We start from the raw sequence: 23,249 nt of genomic DNA on the forward strand, positions 1-23,249 counted from the left end.
GAGGCCCAATCCTGAGGACACCGAACCGGATCCCCTCAACACCTCAGCTTCGCCTAGAAATTCTGTCCATAAAAGTTATGAACAGAATCGGCGATAAAGGACAGCCTTGGTGGAGTCCAACCCTCACCGGAAACGAATCCGACTTACTGCCGGCAATGTGGACTAAGCTCTAACACCCATCGTACAGGGACCGGACAGCTCGTACAAGGGGGTCCGGTACCCCAAACTCCTGGAGTACTCCCCACAGAAGCCCCCGGGGGACACGGTCGAACGCCTTCTCCAAGTCCACAAAGCACATGTACACTGGTTGGGCAAACTTACATGGCCCCTCCAGGACTCCAACGAGAGTACAGAGCTGGTCAACTGTTCCGCAACAAGGACGAAAACCGCACTGCTCCTCTACCTGGGGGACCACCACCGCAGTCTTTTAGTCCAGAGGCACTGTCCCCAGTGTCCACGCAATGCTGCAGAAACGTGTCAGCCAGGACAGCACCACAGCATCCAGAGCCTTAAGGAACTCCGGGCCGATCTCATCCACCCCCGGGGCCTTGCCACCAAGGAGCTATTTTATTTCAAATTCTGTTTTTAGCTCTAAGATGTTTATCCTTTCATGTCTTTCATTTTTTTCTGTGTATATTCTCATGATGTATTTATGCTGCAAATTATTAAAATATCCGGAAAAAGTTAGATTTAACCTCCAGCGAATGTGGCGGTCTCTGCTTCCAGAGCGGGGAAAACATCTCCAGTGTTTCACACATGTAGATTTTTCATATTGAGAAATGCTTTTGAAGAGGTCTTATTTTTATGTCCAATGGTTGTAATTTTTGACTTACAAACATTAGTTTTGATTTAAGAAAACGGTAGTTTTGATTTAAGTTGGAGAGGTATGCTTTCTCAAATATATATACATTTTTAATTGGAACCTAATTTGTTTCGATCTCTACAAAAAACTTTGATTCTCTTTTTTTTTTTTTTTTTTTTGCTCTCAAAAATCATTTTTGGTTTCAAATCCAACTTTTTTTATTTGATAATAAAGACACAAATTTCTCTACATAAAATTGCTGTAAAGAAGCCACTTCTCAGAAAGAACAATAAGAATAAGATACTAATTTGGGCCAAGAAACATCAAGAATGACCTCATATCAGTGGAAATATGTGCTTTGGTCTGATGAATTCAAATTTGAGATTTTTAGTTCCACTCCCCATGTTTTTGTGAGATACAGAAAAGATGAGCAGATGGTTCCTGTATGTGTGGTTCCCACGGTGAAGCATGCAGGAGGAGACGTGCTATGGTATGGGAGTTCTTTGCTCGTGAAACTGTTGATTAATTAGTCAACATCCAAAGAACACTTAACCAGCATGGCTACCACAGCATTCTTCAGTGACATGCCATTCCATCTGGTTTGCACTTAATGGGACCATCATTTGTATTTCAAGAGGGCAATGATCCCAAACACACCTCCAGACTGTGTAGGGGATGTTTGACTAAGAAACAGAACGATGGAGTGCTGCATAAGACAATCTGACTTTTACAATTGCTTGACCTTAACTCGCTTGAGATGGTTTGGGATGTTTTGGACCAAAGAGTGACAGCAAAGCATTTAACAAGTACTCAACATCTCCAGGAACTCAGTTGAGACTATTGATAAGCCATTCCAAGTGATTGCCTTATGAAGTGGATTGAGAGAATGTCATGAGTGTGCCAAGCTGTCATCAAAGCAAAAGGTGGTTACTTTGAAGAATCTAAAATATAAAACATTCTGGTTTATTGCCACTTTTTTGTTCACTACATAATTTCATGTATATTCCTTCACAGTGTGGATGTATTTAGTTGAACTTTTAAGAAAAAAAAAAAAAAAAAAGAGAAAACACTGAGTGAGAAGGTGTGCCCAAACTTTTGACTGGTACTATATATATATATATATATATATATATATATATATATATATATCCTTCTGAGAAGCCTTCTGGATGAGGCTCAATGCTAACAAGTTAAAAAAGTTTGCATTGTTAAATAAAACAAAAAAAAAACAACAAACATTGATCAGAAGTAAGAAACATGTACAACTTGCACATAGGCTCGTGGGAGAACCGACAGCATGGAAGCCACTACTCCTTGCCATATCGACGTCATAACGTATTTAGAGGAAAACACTCCTGTAAATATCACCCGGTCTCTTCTCACACTTCCTCCAGTGCAAAAGCAGCTAATAAATTCAAATAAAGTTATTTCATGACTGTGATGTGGTTCGAGAACACACTGCATAAAGTCTCAAACTGCTGCATATAAATCTTCTGTCTGACAACAACACAGAACTGCTCTGTATATTTCATTGTGTTAACAAATGAAAGAATGATGGAAGTGCTGCTTGAATGTCACCCAGTAATGGATTCAGTCTGGAAACAGAAATTGAGACAGATGATTCGTTAAAGGTTTTGAACATCTCCCACAACACCACCAGCCAGGTGCACTCAACTCATCTGTCTAATGTGATATGGGATAAATATCTTATGTGAATGCCATTTTTCTCCGTTTGAACCAGGCTTTTTTCAAACTGAATACTGCGCACGCACACACACACACACACACACACACACACACACACACACACACACACACACACACACACACACACACACAGACAGAGTTTAGAAACACATACTTTTCCATTGTCATGATAGACAAAAATGTTCCGGGTGCTGTAGTCTTTGAGGAAAGTGATCTGTAGGCCATTGGGGTTTCCTGTCTTCTCTGGCTGGAATGTTGCATTGATGGTGTCCACCTTGATCACTGCTTTGGGTTCCTTAGCCTATGTGATAAATACAGAGCAAGATGAAGTGTGAAAGGAGAGGATAAACTATACACTTATTCCCTGTTCAGAGGGTTTTGCATCCTGTTTTGTCCCCATGACTTCAGGTTGAACAGATGTTGTGTTGATGATAATATGATATTTAATGTACCAAACTGGAAGCCATTGTAGTTTTTTCAATAACATGGAACGGTAGGATGAGGTGGAAAGCATTAATTGGTTGCAAAACACAATTTTGTTACTTCATGATGAAGAATTTTACACACTGAGCCTTAAATCACATGCTTGGTTCCCATTGTTTGTGGTACCACAGACTGGAATGTCTTATTCAAACAGTTGTAAATATTACGGGCAAAAAAGAACATTTTCGGTCTCTATGTAAAAAATTTGGGAGTCATGATAAAACACATGATTTTAATCCACTTTGATGTGATGTGGTATCAGATTTAGGATTCCTATCTGCAAATTCAACTGACGTAAATTTTGTTTTTTTAATGCATTGGTGGGCAAAGTTGAGTTCATGTTAACTTTTATCTTCAGGAAATTTAATGCTTCCTCTGTTATTGTTCATGTTGATATTTCTGAGCTTGTTATGTGATGCAGCGATATTTCTATTACTTGTCCTGAGCCAAGCATCACTTCATGTTTCCGTATACATAATTAAAGTATCCAGGCTCCTCATTACGTGTGTCATTTGAGTCTAATTTCATGCCATCTCATCAAGTAAGATCTCTATCAGCAGAAGTCCTTGTTCATCATAAAACTAAACAAGGAGTTTAAATAGCTAGAGTCTTGTTGTTTTCCTATTAGAATCTCGATCACAGCCTTCAGTCTTCCTGAAAGTAGGGTAAGATGACAAAAGGGGTGCTCCAGAAATCCAAACACTGAATGCCATTACTTTCGAACTGATATGGATGTGTTCCTACAGCCATGTGTTGGTACACACTATCCACTGCATTCCTTGTATTCTTTTTGAGGCCTTATTTGCACCTGAAGCTTGACTATTTTGTTAGGTAGCGATATTGCATTACCCATCAGAATGGTTGGAGAAAATGGTTTGAATTTCCACCACGTTTCACTCTGTCTCGCTCCTGCCCTGCATCCTCTTCACCTCCTCTTCAACTCACTTTGGATTTGTTGTGTTATTTCTCTGATTATCTTGGTTTTGGAGAGCTTAATCAGTTGATCCCACTGGTAAACATCTCTCCTATTGCCATGGAGACTCATCACCGGTGAAGTCTTTGAAGGGTCCAAAGTACACAGAGGCTGTACTTGAGCAGAACATCTTCTGAACCAGTCTGAACTAAAAAAACTTCATGAAAAATTAAAGCCACAGGCGGCGATATAGGCCCTCGCACCATGGCGCCGCTCGGCATAATGCCACCGCCTCCCCTGGCAACATCCTTCCCATGCTTTTCTAAATCTAAAGTGCAGCCAGACTGCACTTCAGGTCATTTAGGCCTTGAAAAGGGTCACTTCCTGTCACCAGGGGGCGGGGCTAACTTATAATCTAATTATTAACATGCACAAATGTGAAGGATATTACTGGCATCATCTGTAGCAAATTGGGTGCAGGTTGGTTGTTTTTTGTGGGAGTTATGTCAGTTTTCCTTTTCGTTGCATCACATCCGCTTTGCTGCCCCGCCTCTCCTAAACGATATCCCCTATTAAAAGAAATAACATAACTTTTAATCACACATGCCTCTTGAGCATCCTGACTCATTTGGGTTAAAGTTGGATAAAATTCTTAGGAGGAGTTCCTCAAAATGCATGACAACGAAAATGACATAAATGACCCCAAAAATGGCACCTTTTTAAAAATGGCCAACTTCCTGTTTGATTTAGCCCATATGTCCAAGAGACTTTTTTGAAGGTACTGGAAGGGTCTACAAGTGTGCTGAATTTTATCCATGTCAGTCAATGTAGTGGGCGGGGCTGATTGATTAAAATATTGTAGGGGGCGCTATGGAGCCATTTACTATCTTCTCCACTATATTTTAATTTTACTCTATTAAGGGCATAACTCTCATGACTCATGGCAAGTATGGTGAAGATCAAAGGTTTCATGGCTTTGTTACAGGTACTTCCTGGTTCATGATATCAGACACTTGTTATTGCCAAGGCGTGGGGCTAATTCATAGTCCCATTATTGCATTGTAGATTTTGGTCATCATGGGACTGGCATCAAATGTGTCGATTCCTGTGCTCATATGTTGTTTTATGTGGGAGTTTTAGCAATAAGTCTTTGTTAATGAGACATAAAACTTTGAGGGCCCGCCCCTCCTAAACTAAATCTTCTATTAGAAAAAATAACACAACTTTAAATCACACATGCCTCCTGAGCATCCTGTGCAAGTTGGGTGTAAGTTGGATAATATCCCTAGGAGGAGTTGTTTAAAATGCATGGCAAAGAAATGACCCCAAATATGGCACCTTTTTAAAAATGGCTGACTTCCTGTTTGATTTAGCCCATTTGTCCAAGAGACTTTTTTGAAGGTACTGGAAGGTTCTACAACTGTGCTGAATTTTATCCATGTCGGTCAATGTAGTGGGCGGGGCTGATTGATTGAAATTTTGTAGGGGGCGCTATGGAGGCATGCTGCATTTATTCCATTATGTTTCAATGGGGCTTAATTCAGGGCCTTACTGTCATCGGTCATGGCAAGTTTGGTGGCGGTCCAAGGTTCCTTGGCTTGGTCACAGGTACTTCCTGTTTCATGACGTTGGACCGCCATTCGCCATGTCCCGTTTAGCGTAGCGACTTGAGGTTTTTATTGTGGCATCATGAAAGGGTTTGACATGTTTTGGAGGAGTCTCAAGTGTTGGGACCATTTGCTTAGAAGCATGACCCTCAAACGTGGAAAAAAACACTTCCTGTCGTAGGTGGGAGGGGCTTAGGTCTAGACCAGCAATGGTCACATTAATCTGTTCAGGACTGATCCCTTATTAATCCCTATAAATTTTGGCGTGACCAGATCAAAATTGACAATTTTATAGTGATTTATGATGTCACGCCGCCGCATGGAGCTGCGGGCACATGGAACGATGTGCCCGTGACGCCCGTGCAGCGTAGAGCAACGTCCTTTACCAGATCTCTTCACCATCATGTTTTGTGATGCCTGAGTGAATTTGGGCCATGTGGTGTCCACCAAGCCAGAATTATGGGTGTGTGAGCAAAAAACAACACTTTTGACCTCCAGGGGGCGTGGCTATTTCATAATCAAAATATTGACATATAGAACTCTGTAGGAGAGGACTGCCATCATATCTAGCAAATTTGGTGCAGAAATGTTGCTTTATGTGGGAGTTATATCCGTTTAATTTTTCATGGCGAGCCATTAAACTTTGAGGCCCCGCCCCTTGTAAACTAAGTCTCCAATTTGTGGCTCAGTGGGATAAAAGCCCTAGGACAAGTTCGTTAAAATGCGAGGTGAGTAAAACGCCAAAATGGCAGCTTTGACCTTAAATAGACAACTTCCTGTCGACATTTCACCATGACATTAAGAGGATTTTTTGTTCGCCGATTCATGTAGATCATGTGTATGAATTTTGATAAAGATTAATAATATGCAGTGGCGGGGCACCTAAGAATAGGTGGCACTCTCGTTCAGTTTCGCCCGAACAGTCTCGCGCGAACAGTCTTTTTCGCATTCCCTTGGGGGGGTACGCAAAATTTGGTGAGCTTTCGAGCACGTTCAGGGCTCCAAAAAAACACGCGAAGTGTCCGAATAAAAATAAGAATTAGAAACACTGCAAATACAATAGACCTTCGCACCGCCAAGGTGCTCGGGCCTAATTAACCTGATGGCGATTGCCTTGGAAAAAAAGAGTAGATTTTATCTAAAAAATGAAAACATTATAGTTGTAAGTACTACAGTTTGCTGGACCCATGCGGTGCATTCGATAGAGTAGAATGAATTCACAGTAGTACCAATGTATAGAGCTTTTTGACAAATGATTGCATTTTACTCTTTTCAGACAAAAGAAGAGTTGATGCTGAATTGGGATGAAAAGATGACAAATTGTTAAAGGAGCAGTCAATTGGACTTGGGTCACAACTAAACTAAATCCCAACCAGGCTTTTAAAACTTGAAGTGGCTCAGAGCAAGCCAACTTCACTTTCACCTTTAGATCTTGTGACACAGCAGGAGGAAGCTTTATTCTCATTTTTTTTTAAATGAATTATAATGATTACTACAGTGTAGTATAGCAGATTCACCTGAATAATGGCTGGGGGTGTGTGGTGTGTGTGTGTCTTGGAAAGTCCTGGAAAAAATATGTCCTACAACACAGAGAATCCATCCAAATGAAAAAGTCTGAAACCCCCCCTCAGCCTTTGGAATACATTATTCCCACTTCCCCTGAGCTGCTTAACTGTGACGAACAAAGTGGCCCCATCGCTTCCAGGCCTAATTGGTTTGGGTGGTGTGCTACACAGCTTAGTGAATCAGTCACTCTGACAGAGAAGACAGACTGCTGATTAAGCCTGTCTGAGCACGCTTAAATGCAACAGACTGAGCAAGTACTCATTTAGTTGTCTCTTGATGGGGACATATATATTTACAAAGTAAGCCGTGTGTTGCACCCGATCACAAACGCAAAAAAACTTGGTCTGCAGTTTCATTTGTATACTTTAAAGAGTTCTCTAATTACGGTTCTGGCTGCACGTTGCATGTGGTGAGGTGGCTGCACACACGCAGGAACCTAACCCTCCATTAAAGTGTGTGTTTATTTGCATGTGGCTAACAGAAGTCTATTCATTTAAACAGCTGCTTACATCATATTTGGTGAAGTACTTCAGAGTGCCCTCAGTCTCTGAAAGGGTGAAACGCCTGCTCAGGAACTGTCCATTGTCCCGCCCCCTTTTCATTAGCATGCCATCTCTAGTTCCTGTAGGAAGCCAGCAAAGGTCGTTCATGAACAAAAAAGCAATTTACTTCACATACGCATGCTTCAGCTTGCAACTCACCTTCTTCATACGCCAAGCCGTTGTTCGGTTCACAAAACTCTTTCCTCTCGTACTTTGCTCTAATCCACTGTTCCCTTAAAACTCTAGGCACACAGAGAACATTTCAATAGAGCCAATATGTATTTGAAAAAGCAAACTAAAAGCAGAATTGAGCTCCATATGGTATCTGAGAAAGAGGCAGAGATGCATGCACAATGAATGGCTTTACTTCACAGACACCAAGACCTAAGGGTTGAAATTGTTTTGTGGTTAAATAAAAACAAAATACTGACTGTTTCAGCAAGTATGACAGTTTGAAATACTAATATGATAGCCTCAAACCTGTTTTACTTATCTACGTAAACTTATTTATAAAATCCACATTTGTGTTGAGTTTTTTTATATCTGCTCATGGCTGGCTGACAGAAATCTACTCTAGGACACTGAATTCCAACAGCAATTCTTCACCACTTCTCTCTAGTGATATTAAATCACAGAAAGGGCTTAAAAATGAGTGTGTGAGACAAAGGGGCAGAAGGCCATGGGGATACATGCTGCCCATTCAACACACAATCACACGCACACACATACCCTTTAGCTTTAGTCAAGCAGATATGTTAAAGAGTAAACTTTGGCAGCTCACTCTGAGAGTTGTTCTGTCTGAAAGAATCCTCACTTCACATTCATTCAATTCCTAACATTCTTTTGCAGAAGCTGCCTCTTACAGCTACGTGAACATAAGCTAAGACACAGTCTTTGTATTTCGGCAGGTAACCTTGAGGCTGCCTGTAGACAGAAAGAGGGATCTCAGCAAGAGAAAACAGCCAGTTCACTGCCTGAATTACAGAAAGTTTGGCTTTTTGTCACAAATAGAAGTGATCAGACTTCATATGAAAAAGAATTAGAACAAATTAATGGCAGATGAGTCAGATTGGAGCTATATGACCAGCAACAGTTAAGTTTACCAGTTCAGTCCTTGCATTAATCTTCAGCCACAGTACAGTGCTGCAAACAGATTAATACATGCAATACTGATCCAAGGTTCACATTCAAGATCCACTGCCAACTAGAGTATTAACCTTCCAACAAAGATCAAATTAACTTAAAATGACAAATTTCCGTTCAACTGCCGTGCAAAAGTTGTATTAACCTCTGGAAATACTTCCAACATGGCAATCTTTTTGCAATGGCACCCTTTGAGTGGATTGTTTTAACTTGTCAGAGACATAAAATAACAAATTTTCCCATTCAGAGTTAAAACCTCCTGAGCTGTACTGATATCTGATGCTGATGCTAGCTTTTAGATTGACAGATACACATCCACATCGTTGATAGAAGATAGTGTTATCGAAACCAACTCAGCTGAATTTTAAAAAAATCCTGTTCTGTCAAGAAAAATAAAAAGGAGTGAGTATTATTTATACATTTACACAAGATCTGTGGGGGACAATCTGAATACCTTTTTCAGCCTGTGGATATGTTTGATTTGTTGGAACACTAAGTGCACTAAGAACTAGATAGTTCCAATCACTGACCAGTTCTTATTTTAATGAAAGAAAAACAGCACAACTTTAAACCACTCATCGTTTAAAAAAAATACAAACACGTCTGTTTGCATTTCAGAAAAGACAAGAGAGAGAGAGAGTGCATAAATAGATAAGGAAAAAGAAGGAACAGGAGAAAGTGATGCACTAGAGAAAAAACAACATCAGCTGTTCAATCTAAATAGGAAAAAACAGACAACCACTTGTAAAAACAGAAAACCATCCACAACCTCCTCAAGAAAAATAAACTGGACAATCAGGAGCCCCTATGAAGACTAAAATCATAGACTGTATATAATGAGATGGATGGAGCTTCTGTGACGTCACTCGTAGGTTTCTAAAGAGCTGAATTGAAGTGCGGTTCCTACCGTCGCCATCTTGGCAGCGTCATGCGCGTCGTCCCTCCCTGAAAATACACATATGAGCAAAGAGGTGGAGCTGAGAGGGGAGCCGTCATGGTGGATGATTGACATCGAGCGAACTCCAAGCTTTCTATAGCTCAGAGCTAACCGAGCTAACCCCGATATTATGGGAGCTAACCAGCTAATGGAGGTAAGCGGGCTAAAGCTAAGTCATGTTGCTAACCATCTTAACACCGCGGTTGTTCTACGTTCTCCTTACTTGAAGCCGGAGATTGGTACCTGTCAATCAAAAGGGCACGCTCCTAAATATTCCGAACTTCGAGATTAAATTACTTTTAAATGGGCGAGTTAGAAAAAAAATTCACTCCTCCCACAGTTGTCATGAAGGTAAAACCTGACCCATAAACCGAAAATGTATTTTTGAACCAGGCTGTAAACATGTTTATTTCTGTTGTGAACTTGGCCTTTTTAACATCTGAGTCTATGGGGATTTGCTCTGTTTTGCAGCCAGCCCCTAGCGGATGAAGGGGGAACTGCAGTTTTACGCACTTCCGCACAGGCTTCACTTTTAACTGCCGGAGGTTGCCGCTTGACTAAAATACCAGAAAAAATGAACCACTGCGACAAAATTGTCAGCAATACACACGCACACAAAACTTAGTGGTGATTAAACCCACAGGACAACACAGTGACTGTATGAGCAGAATTGCAAACTGGGGGAAAATATTAGACACAGTGATCAGTGATTATGTAAATGTAACCAAACCCCATCAAAGACCAGAGGTAGGACCCCAGAGATCAGCTGCAAAGTAAGAGCACAACTCCCAGCCAGCCCATCACAGAGATGACCAAGGATCTACGCCAGTCACCTAGAGGCAGAAAGGGTGCAGGGTCCCGGGAGCCTGAGAGCCACCTACTGGCAGAGACCATGCCCAATATGCAGGAGAACCAGCACGGCTCATATTTGCTACAACACAAGCTACTTTAGCTTTAATGATAATTTTACTGTTCTAACTCGCAGAAGTAAGTCACTTTGAATAAAAGTGTCTGCTAATTGACTATAGAATAGAATAGAATAGAATAGAATAGAATAGAATAGAATAGAATAGAATAGAATTACTGTAGAAGTATTGTGCTGAACTCCTTTAAGAGACAGTATGAGACTTGGATGACACAGTCCAAGTGTAGACTCGAGTCCCATTAGTACTCTGTGGAAGGACTTAAAGGAAGAAAAAACTTTTCCTCGACACGCCCACTCAAGCCTAACCAAGCCTGAGTCAGAACCTGTCAGATAAATATGACAAAAAAATTCCCTGAGACACAAAGGGCCTCATGTAGAATTCTGTCACATGAGTTGGAGAAGAGTGTATTTCACGGTGAATCATTTCAAAGAGAGAGTGCAGGAAGCTCAGGGTCAGACTGTGTTGCATAGTTGCAGATAATATACTATAAACGTTTTGGAGTCAAAACATTAGTTTTAAAGCCCGTGCTCATGCCAGTGCCCATGTTCCTTACAAAATATTCCAGGAAAAAGCCCAACAAAAAGCAGAAACCAATAAACTGTACACACACTGTGTGTGCTGTTTGCTGTTTTCACAAACGTATCAAAGACTGTAAATGCACAGAACAGGAAATTTAAGAAGAGACAATGAAAGATGGGTAGAACAGCACTGGTTACTCACTGGTAGTCTTTGTGTGTTGGTTTGTAGTAGTAGACTGGAACTGCAGCCTCATATTTCTTCTTCATTAACTCATTCCCATGCTCAGCCATGAACTAATAAAACACACACACACACACACACACACACACACACACACATAAAATATGGTGGCAGGTTATTTTAATTTTATTGACTTCTAAACCAAACAGGTAACGGACAGGTAACAAGTCATTTTCCTTTTTCTAAACTAAGCGTATGGAAATTCTTGTCCCTTGAGTGTCTGCATTGAGTCTGTAACAGAATGACAGCTAAGTGAAAATGATTAGTAAAAAACAATCTTCAGATTATCACAACTTTATCAGGCAGAGCATCCTCCCAAGTTAATAACATGCCACTTAAAATGCAATAAAAGATCAGCAGTGACAGTCTAACTGAGAAAGGAGATTTAATGCGACGCCAGTGACTCTCTCTACCTTTGGGCTTAATTAGAAATGCATCTGATTTGTGCACAAAAACACTGCGTTCAGCTACTTAACATTCACATGCAGGTTTCACACAGAAACCCACAGTGAAACAGATCTAAACCACAGCAGTTGTGTGGATGGTTATAGCCTCTCACCTGCAACTCATGGTCCTCCCAGTGGGCCAGCCTCAGGGACTTGACCTTACTGATTTCAGGGATGTTGCGATGGATCCCAGAGCAGGCCAGACAGATGAACACTCCCAGGGAACAAGAGCCCCATCCAGGATCTGAAAAGGGTGAAGGAAAGAAAAGGGCTATCTGAGTATGACTGTACAAGGAAGTGGAATGGTACAGAGCAGTAGGTGGAGAGCTACAGGTTTTAGATGTTTCGGTGCTCCAACACACATGATTTGAATCAAATAACTCACACAGCTTGTTTCAAAGTTCTGCACAATGACCTGTTCATTTCACTCAGACGTGTTGAAGCAGGGAAACACCTAAAATTTGCAGGACCGGAGTTTGACATGCCTGCTGTAGAGGATTTAGGACAACTTGAATGAAAGATGTAGAGTCTTAATCATCTTTTAAAAGGCTTATAATTCATGTGGCAACAAAAACTTAGATACATCATTGATCAATTTGCTTTTTATGCTCTCATTCACATATTAGCCACCAAAACAATGAAAACTAACCATCAAGGGTTAACAACAAGGTGCTTGGCTTGCAGGAACATTCAATGAACTGAGTGCCTCTCAAAACTACTTCAACGTACGCAACAGGCCAAAGCTCGAGCACAGGACACAGGAAGGCGGCAAATGTAGGGATCAAAGGTTTAATCAGGAAAAGTAAAAGGCAATGCGGGATAACAAAAAGGTAACACAATGCTCAAAAAATAAAAAATAAAAGACGAATGACAAGGAATACACTGGGGAAGCAATGATAAGGATCTGGCCACAAACAAAAGAAGTTATAAAGTATATATGCACTGAGGGATGCAGTACATAACAGAGAGCAGGAGAAGCAAATGAGCTCACAAAACCAGATGTTACAATTAACACCTGCCGCAGGAGGTAAACAGAATGCTCCAGGGGATAAATTGTTCTACAAAATAAAACTAGAGACAAACTGGAATGGAAATTTATTCACAAAGCGTGTCCACATAAAGCAACATGACACACTGAGGACAGAAATGCACAAAGAACTACAAACAAAATCAGAACCAATGTCCCGGATCATGACAATAAAGATATTCTATAAGTCACAAATGAGGGTTGTTGCTCTTTGTTTTACTTTAACCAATTCAGACCTGAGGCTGTGCCTAAAATCTGACAGGTTTTCATAAAAAGAGCCAATATAAGTTCGTATTCCTCAACTTCTGATGAAACCAGTAACATGAAATTATAACTATTTCAGAGAATAAACCATCTTCTTCCATTGACATTGCCCCTATGTTTATATTATCTTTAATTATATCAGTGTAAATGTGTCTTGCACCTGGCTTCAAAGAGTAAAATGTTGTGAATGGCTTCAAAACTAAGTGAATGACAATGTAATAAACGGTCAAATTTATTGGAAACTTAAAAGTCTTTCAGAATGGTATTATTACTGTTAAAAAAAAAAAAGATAGGTTTTCTGTCTTTTTTTTAAATCACTTTAAAATTTGTTATACGAGAAAAATGGACTCTACCTCGGGATAATGGAGACATTGTATTCATGGACTTCTGATCATCACCTCAAGATCAATATTACAAAAAAACAAAAAATCTTTAAGGTTAATTACTCTTCTTTTTTTCTCTTAGCCAAAAGACACAAGAAGCATTTTCTTCATTCTAACCACACCTCGCTTATCTACTTGGCGACTTTTCAACACCTTGCCAGGAAACAGAACTGGAGAATGTGAGAAGGCATCTACACCTAGTGACAAATATCTGGGCTGGATGTGCGTTCTTTTGTTTTTCAGCTATGAAAGTATGATTAGAAAACAGATTCTTGGCTGGTTTATGTTCAGTTTTTCCAAGCCAGTGTTTCACAAGCAACAAAAATCAATCACTTCATTCTGATCTTCAAAACACTTTACATAAATGAGCACATGATGAGGAAATAGCCCGCCTATGTTACGTGTCCTCAGGGCACATTTTCTGACTTTCTGGTTTTACAGTGGCATAGTCAAATATTCAGCTGAGTAACATGTACATAGTAACTCATACTGTAAAAAAAAAAAAAAAAAAAAACGTGTTATATATTTGGTTAAAAACCATAATGTGGCCTTGCAGGGTGTTTCATCAGCCCTGGAAACATACTATTTTAAATTAGCACAAGAGAAAACAAAGAAAAGAACCCCAAATCTTTTCAAATACCTTAACACTACTTTACTTTTGCAGACAGTTTATTTATGTGCATATATCTGCTGTCATCAGTTGACACGTTCACATTTACATATGAAGATGACTTTCTAAATAACAACATTCATAACATTAACACATGCAGTTGATGGATAAAGCTGGAGGACCACAGCAAACAAGTAACCCTCAGTTCACTTGTGCTTAGCTGATGCCAATATTATATCCCATTATTTTCCTCTCTTTTTTTTTTTTTGCTCTGCCTAGGTTGAGTCAAGTCAGCCAGACTATAGGTTCAGTTTTGTTTGGGTTTTTTTAAAGATGTGTCACTCCCATCCAAAGGAGATTCTTCGGGTTTGATGTTGATAGCGGGAGACTTTATTTCAAATAGAAAAAGTTTCACTTAACAGAGGATGATGACTAACCCTTGCAGCCTTCCCCAAGGAGATTGTTCCACATCTTCAACAAAAGTAGTCAAATACGATACTTTATAGGAAAATAAAACAAATTAATAAATGTAAAATGTTTTTCCCTTTTTTAAGGCCGATTAGTCGTTCTTTTTGCGGCGGAGGGATACCATCTAAACGAAAATGACGATGGATGCTGATTCTTCTTCTGCATTTACTGCCTGCCCACAATCTTACTGATTATCTGACATTTTCCCTCCTAGTTTAGACGACAAAACCGGTTGCCATGAAAACTAAAACTTAGATTTTAACCCTACTTCTCATATGCCTGTGTCCTTTTACAAGACAGTGAAATGGTGAGGCGTTTTATCACGCGACTAAAACCCTGGATATGGGAGTGCAAGCCCCACATTTTAGCTTGTCTTGACTTGTAGAAGTCAGACTTGGATCTTAATGGCAGAACACAAGCAGCCCAGTAACTTACAGCTTCCTCTTGGTTGATACCTACAGAAGGCGTAAACTGGCTTCCAAAGCGGTTTCTGACACATTTTAACTCTGATTAATACAAGACTCTACAGAGATTTATTTTCTAAACGTGTAGAATAGTGACGTGCCCGTAAAACTAAAAAAGAGTGTTTATTTGCAGTGCTGGAAGAGGAGAGCACTTACTCGACATCACATTTACAGTTTCCTCTAAACATTTAACATGTCTAAGAAACTTCAACCTACCAGGTGCACCGCAGTCTGCGCAGGCGTCATTTCCAGGCTTTTGCAGGATCTCTTTAAGCGCGCGTTCATTTACCGACATTTCAGCGCTTAGTTTACTTCTTCCGCTTGCTAAGAAGGAGATAGAGAAAGAGGAGAGAGAGAAAACGGGGGCCGTTAAAAGCCAAGGTGTGTCTACTTTGGCTTCACCCCCCACCTTGAGTTGTGGACAAGTCCGCACAGGTAGACCAACTCGCCCACAACACCGGAGAGATTCCTCCGCTTAAAAAAAAAAAAAAAAAAAAAAAAAAGAAAAGAAAAAAAAAAGTCAGGGCCTGTGCTGAAGATTTTCATAGAAAAGTATCATAGCCTATCACCCTTCCTTTTTCTTTCTTACTAATCTAAGGTTCAAAGTTTAGGCTGCACCTTTTAAGGAGTCCGCAAGTCGCTACCGGCACGAGGGCAGGTCTGCCTTTGAAGAGCTGATGTAGAGAAACACCACTAGGAAGTGGAATGCAGAGGTTGTTTAAACTTGATTTTCCGCATAAGCAGAGGTTATTGAATATTTCTCCGGCCACGCAACAAGTTGAGGAAAAAGTCATTTAGAGCTCTTAACCGCATTAGTATCAGTGAAACGCACCATCTTCTCAACATAATGTTAGACTTTTCACTTTTCATCTTTTGGAGGTTTAACCGAATAATCACTGATGGACATCCATTTGATTTGATGCACCATTTGATCATAGTTATTTATCAGGAACGTAAGAAAGCTGTCACTAATCACCCACTAGGCTACAGTTCTGCATTCATATAGAAATTTAAGTGGACATACCTGTTCATTCACCCTTCTTATTGTCGGGATGCTTTTCATCCTTAGATCTCAACACCTTATTTCCAAGTAAGGCTCATTGGGTTCTTTAATCACACAGTAATAATGCATAATGACATTTATGTACCTCCAAATTTATGGGAAGACATTTGTGGTTGGGAACAGGTTACGGTCTCTTGAATGTAACATCAGCAATGTCAGGCTGAGATTAAGAACTGGTCCTGGATGTCTGAATTTTCAATCAAACTACAGCAAGGCTGTCTTTTTGCCGCAGTTTGTGTTCTAAACGTCTTTCAAGCCCTTGCCTCAATTTACAACATTCTTTAAAGAGGTTTTCTTGTTTATTCAATCCAGTTATTTACACCTAAAGAACATAAAATAAAAGCACCCTTTATTATACAATGTTCTGTATTCCTGACTCAACCATTACTTTGTTACTTGTTTAGCATGCAACTCTGCAACCAGCCTGCCACAAAGACCCTTTTTTGCCCCATTATCACCCTGATTTTCCTGTCGTTGCATTGCCTTGCAACCAAATTTATTCAGTTCAACATATTGTCTTTTATACCTTGAACAATCCAACTGGCGTATCAGTATCAGCAAATTTATAATACCTTACTTCCTCATTTAAACCTCTAGATCTCCTGATCACTGACTAACATGAGGTTTCAGGTTCATAAACGCTTTTGCATGTTTTAAATCACAGGTTAAAATTCCCAAATGCTCAATGTCTGGTTCAATACCAAAAATGAAAAAAGACAGAAATGCTTCCACAGTGATTTTTACTTGACTGTCATGCATATTTAGCTTTATCACTCTCTAACACCTTTAATCTTCTGGCTAAGTGGGAGTAATTGACTGATTCGTAAGTATACTAAAAAGCATCCCTCATCCCTCAGCAGCGTGGAAACTGATAAGCAGCATAATCATTTCCATGGCTCGCAAAAATAAGATCAACTCTGGGTTTGCTGACAGGGTTGTGAGCTTCATTTTCTAAATATAGATGTGAAAGTGAGGGAATGATATATAACAGTTCTTATTTTGAAATATTCTGGATGTAAAGTACAAAGCAGAATGACATGGATGACACATTTCAACAAAGAACCGTCCTGTTCAGGAAGATTTGCAACTGGATCTGTGTCAACCAATGCTTTGACTATAGTGGTAACGTCTTTGAACTGTAGATGGCAACAGTTCACCACTTTTCCCCCCGAAGGAAGCACAGTTACTAGTTCTGCAGTTCAGGTGTGGTTACCAGAGGTATGACTGTCTTCTTCTTGCATTATTAACAGTAATACTAGTTAGTAGCTACAAAAAGTAATATTTTGTCGGGAGGCTTAGTATGCTTCCACGACCAAACATTTACAACTCCAGTTTGGTTGCTTAAGTGAGACAGATAGAGTAGTGACAGTAAGTGGGGATTTGATGTCATTTTGCAATACAAATTTTTCCTGTGACTGCAAAAGGCTCATGCCCTGTTACCGAGCTCATTTGTCAACACCAATACAACAGACAGTAATGTGTATATTTTCCATTCCCATCTTTAAAGATTCTCTTTCTCTCTGGTGATTTTGGAGGTGGATGCCAAGTACAGTGGGGCTCTGGGTTGGCAGCCTCTAACTGATTAAGGCAAATGAATGAAAGTCAAACTAATTTCCTGGAATATACAGTGAGTGATTTCCCTCGTCCTTATGCCACTCCTCATGCAGTTCTGATTATTGTTTAATTTTAGTTCCAGTTTTATTTACTCAGTTGCTTGCTTGTTCCTTAAACTGAGTGTGACAAGATACATCACAATCCTAGCACTGCCATTAAAATTAAATCACAGAAGAATGAGTTTTCACTGATGTATTTATTACCCTGATCTGTAACAATTTGGAGCTCATGGCGTCTCTTTTCTGTCTTCTTCTCTGATGATTTATATGCACGCAGTTGGTGGCATTTTGAAGCTCGCTGGGTATGACAGGGACTAAATGGCAGCAAGTCCAGGCCATTAATATGTGTCTTGCTGGGTGCTTCTGACATATACATCCCTTATCTTTGTCCCTTCCTTTGAGACTCTCAGTCTGTTCTGTGATGAAGTTACAAGAGTTTCTCAACAAAGTTTATATCAGTCGTGTAGCCTCTGCATTAAAGGTCCGCTGACTCTGTAGCCTTGAATTCAAATCTTATGAAGTGTAAAAACAGTGTTTACAGTGGTGATAAAACCAAAAAGATAAACATGAGCTTGCACACAGATTTTGCGGCCGGCATTAAGGGCAAAAACAAGGTTAAAGGCACCAAGAGACTTTAAGTCTATCAAATCTGACAAATTAATAGGAAATATAATCATTATACACAAGTTAAACTATGTTAGCCGAATAATTACAAGCCTTACATATTATTTTTTTTGCCAGATTTTTTTTACAGCTAAATATCTTAGTATGTTTACCGTATTGATCCTATAAAAAAATGGATGAAGCCTCCATGATGTCATCCAAAACTTTCTCTGAAGCTGAACTAAAGCTAATTAGGTGGTTTACATCATCGCCATCCTGGCAGTGTCACGTGTGCCATCAGTCCCGGAAAATACAAAAATTGGCAAAGAGGTGGAGCTGAGAGAGGGGCTGTGAGTGTAGGGGTGGATAATTCACGTCTGTTATTCTCTGACCTGCCTGTAGCAAAGAGCTAATTAAGCTAACCCGTAGCTAATGGAAGCTAAACAGCTAACAGAGTTAGGCGGGCTAAAGCTAGGTCACGCTGTTAAAAACTGCAGTTGTGCTACATTCTGCCTTCTTGCAGCTGGATATCAGGTACCTGCTAGTTAAAAGGACATGCCCTAATTATGCCAGAACAAACGCAGGATGCAATGATCATGGCAGCAGTAGCTATAGCATCAGCTGTGACAGTAGTCACAAGTATGACACAAGGCTCACAGGTGGGTTTTTTTTTTTCATTTCAGTCAAGTAGCTCTGGAGTTATTGGATAAAAGCTTTGTCAAGCATTTTAGTTTGGCAATAAGGCTCCATTTCTACACTTGTTGTCCACACAGGTCACTTAATCATTACATATTGGACTAAATGCTTAGCAATATTTAATCCTTTAACCCCCCAAAATATCAATATTTTGGACCCTAATGTTAAATGAGATCTATGTGTGGTCCTAAGCACTTTGGCTTTAGAGGAACTCTTGAACTTATTTGCAGAAAAAAGAAACACTTTTATGATTGTTGACATTCCATGATGACCAGCGACTGAAGGACTGAACAACAATGTAGGAACTTTTGTAAGCTAACAGCAATGTGAAGCATGTACCAGCTGGCAACCTATTTGGAACAGCTGTGCATAATCTAATGGTTAGACAGGGTAGCATTTTTATCAGCAGTACATCAGCATGGGTGGACCTTGGGATTTAGATATAAAACCAGTCTCTTCAACAATAGGAGTCGAGTTCTGAATCATAGTCCAAAGGCATGACAGTACAGCAAGATAGGTTAGAAACAAACTGCATGAATGAGGATGACGGAAAAAGCAAAACGAAAAACAAGAAGACAAGTGACCGTGGCAGTAGTAGCAGCAGTGACCATGAAGAAAACGGCAAGAAAAGAAGTGTGCAACTTAAATAGTTGGCTCAGATTGGATGTGTATGTTTGATGCACATCGGATGCAACATTGCAACTTTTGATATCCACTTTAAGTAGCTTGAAGATGTCCTCGTACATGACAAATTGCACTGATATGGATGTGTTTTAGTTAGATCACAGTACATTGGACGGAAGTGATTATGTATGTAAAGTGTTTTGTGATCACTTTATTGTGAATTTGCTCTCGACAAATAAAACTGAATTGAATACAGTAATAAAAAAGGTGGTTACAGAAAAAGAAATCCAAAGGAGAATGAGGCTGCGGGTATAAAAGAGAGAGACAGGATAGGGAGAGCTATAATGAAGGACAAAAACAGAAACAAGGACTGATGCAGGATGGGAGAAGGCTGAGAAACAGAATAGAAAACAGGCCAAACACAAAGAGACAAGAATAAAAGGGAAGACAGCATATTACTTGTGGCAGATTTTGTCATGGAGTTAATGGGGTTTTGCCGCTTCCTATCGTCTCAGTGCCTTTTGAACCGTGGCCTTTGCATACAGAAAGATCATTAACTCTTAGCTCTTCCTCCAGGGGCCTCGCCTCCTCTTCATCTGCAGGACCACTTGTCAGCAAGAACCTGGTGCCCACCTCCCTGGTTTTGTTTAAATATAAATATCATGCTTTCTGTAACAACACACACAAATCAGCAATGCAATTCACACATTGGGGCTCTAACATAGACAAAAGAACAATTCTCAGTGACTAATATGTTTTTTTTCGTCTTAATTGAAATTGTGCTGATTTGTCTTGAAAGTCATTACTAAGCTTATGGAAAATTCTAGAAAAATGTCAATGACAGGGCTTAAAAGTAGTTTCTTCTATAATACTGCAAGTTTTTAGTGCTTTGATGGGTGTGCAATGCATTTCTTACTTTTATGAATGTGACCTTTGACAATGAACTGACCACTGATCACATGTACTGACTCTTCACTAAAAACCTTGGGACTCACTTGAGCTTATTTAGCTCATTAATTTGTTCTTCCACCCCCACACTTTCAGACCATTCACCAAAGTCTGTCAACTATATACCAAGCTGAAGGCATAGCTGTAGGGATGAGAGTGGACATATTTATAATTAGTGGCATTAGTGGTACTTCTTCTCCTTTATGTCAGCATAAACGGAGCACCCACCCGGAGCTGGAACATAACTCACGTGGCTAAATCAGATTAGATGCATATTTTGCGTGTGTGATTAAGTAACGGATGATACAGAATGTCGAAGAGAAAACAAATGGAAATGACTTCCCTATCTTCATATCTGTGCTTAAAGTCATTTCAAGCACCAACTTGCACGCTTATGCAATCAAATCGCCACCGGTCAGACAAGGGAAGAAATAAGCGAAACGGTCTTGGCTGTGTTCCTTTCATGTTAATCTTTTCTTATCAGGAAAAACTTTCCCTCTTGAATGATTTTTCTTTGTAACAACAAACATATTAAACCTGCTTCTAAAATACTGCAAGTTTTCAGTGCTTTGATAGATGTGCAATAAGAACACATTTCTTATTTTTATGGACGTGATCTTTGAGAATATACTGACCACAGCACACTCTTCACTCTTCACTAAAAACTCTGGCACTCACTTGAGCCTATTTAGCTAGTTATATTGTTCTTCCACCCCACAATTTCCACCCCATCCCCCCCCCCCCCCCCCCCCCCCCCCCCAACTTACAATAGCCTACACATAATATGTGCTCATAATCAAACAAAACAGGTAACTTTTGAACTTGTGTACAAGATTTAGCACCAAGACAACAAAGCTAAAGATAAAAGGCATATGGAGAGTAAGTAAAATTTAATTAATTCTTGGGATTCCACTCTTAGAGTAATGTTGCTACATTAGCATGGCGGTATGCTAACACATTAATATAAAAATGATAAATGTAAAATAAGGACACATGAGTCAATGCTTTTTATACTAATGGTGCCGTGACTCACTGAAACATTTTCATGGTTCGTTTCAACATGATTTAGTCTGAAAAAAAAAAAAACCTGCATTTTAGAGTAGCTTATCATGTCATAAAGGTGCAGATGAAAAAAAAAAACAAAAAACACATCAGCCTCTGTTTATATGAACCCTTGAGTTCAGTTAAAAGTTTCAGCCATATTTTTCATACAATATACATACACAGAATACAACATGACATCAGTACGTTGCTAAGGGGAAGATTCTGCCTTTGAAGTATGTTAACCAGAGAAATCATAAGGAAGCCCGTTAGTATTTAGGCCTAACTTAGTAATTTATGCATGTGCATGTCAGCACCGAGGGCATTTTCATGTTTTGCTATGCACAACTGTACTATTATAAATGTTCTGGAAGCTTCTTGATGAGTTAATAAAAGAACTCAATTAAATCAAGCTATGTTTGGCCATTACAATATAACTTAGGACAAATACATATTGCTGTGTTCTGAAATTACATTAAATAAGTTGATAAAAAAAATATAAAGGTAGTAAAATTTTGATTTTAACTGCCTGGAAAGAAAACATCTTAGAGTTTTCTTCTTGTATTCAATAATGAAATTCTGAGTAGAAGTGTATTTTTTATTGTCTCCAAATTCAGTTCAGTTTCAGTCACATAGTAGTTTTATTCCCTCCATCCATTTTATTAACCTCTTAGTCCAGTTCAGGGTCACAGGAAGCTAGAACCTATCCCAACACTCATTGGACAAGCGGCAAGGTACACCCTGGACCGGTCGCCAGTCCATCACAGAGCTATAATTTATTCCATTTTGCTCTTCCTGTAATGATGCATGATATTTATTGGCAAAAGCAAAGAATAAAAACAATCACATAGATCACATAGAGATAGATCACAGAACTGTTCACTTATTTATTTTTATTAATCAAATTCCAGATCACATTGAAAATCAGAAAAGTATAAAATTAGGAAGACATGATGTACACTCAAAAGTCAAGGTTAGGTTGTATCAGCAAGTCAGAGTGTAAATTGAATGTGATCCAAAGTGTTCTAAAGCACCATAATTTCACAATGTCTCATCCCAAGTATGAAGAAAAACTCTATCAAGTCCTGTAAATGAGCCATTTGTGATCTCCTACCCACCCCGCACACAATTTCCTTGTCTAAAGTTGAAAATGACCAAGTTCATGTTTTCCGATACATGACATGTTTCACGTTTTTACAATAAACTTATCACGTTATAACGTGATACGTTTCACGTTTTTATAATAAACTTATCATGTTATAATGTAATGAGGCCCAAATGTTTTTTAATGAGGATGACAGCGCTACGCTTCCATAAGTTCCAGTACAGCTACTGTGAATTGGTTCAATAATATGTGAGCCTCATTAAAATACTGAAAATGTACAGATTTAAACAGTTTACATGTATAATAGTCTTCACTACAAGATGAGGAATACCATGATGACACTATCATCCCCCAGATAGATCCAGAGCTGACTTTTGATCTCTACCTATCATACATGCAGAATCATCATTTCCGATAAGTAGGAAGACTTTCCTCACGAATCAACATACCGTTGTCTTTCTACAATGGTCTGTGTAGGAATATAAATACGGATCCCATTTACAAAAAGT

At 39.4% G+C, this 23,249-nt stretch overlaps 1 protein-coding gene across 1 annotated transcript in view; it reads right to left on the reverse strand.

Moving 5' to 3' along the window:
- LOC306774336 (arf-GAP with dual PH domain-containing protein 1) overlaps positions 1-15,342 on the reverse strand; it is a gene marked incomplete at both ends in the record, with an annotated part of 22,621 nt that extends 7,279 nt beyond the window's left edge. The window contains 6 exons of the mRNA XM_079264350.1: positions 2,664-2,810; positions 7,588-7,700; positions 7,780-7,862; positions 11,347-11,438; positions 11,945-12,075; positions 15,264-15,342. Coding sequence (XP_079120476.1) covers positions 2,664-2,810; positions 7,588-7,700; positions 7,780-7,862; positions 11,347-11,438; positions 11,945-12,075; positions 15,264-15,342 — 645 coding nt within the window. The remainder of the gene's footprint in view (positions 1-2,663; positions 2,811-7,587; positions 7,701-7,779; positions 7,863-11,346; positions 11,439-11,944; positions 12,076-15,263) is intronic.
- Positions 15,343-23,249: the final 7,907 nt, after the last annotated feature.

The sequence above is a fragment of the Telmatherina bonti genome (assembly GCF_933228915.1).
Source record: "Telmatherina bonti genome assembly, chromosome: 3".
NCBI classification, from domain to species: domain Eukaryota; kingdom Metazoa; phylum Chordata; class Actinopteri; order Atheriniformes; family Telmatherinidae; genus Telmatherina; species Telmatherina bonti.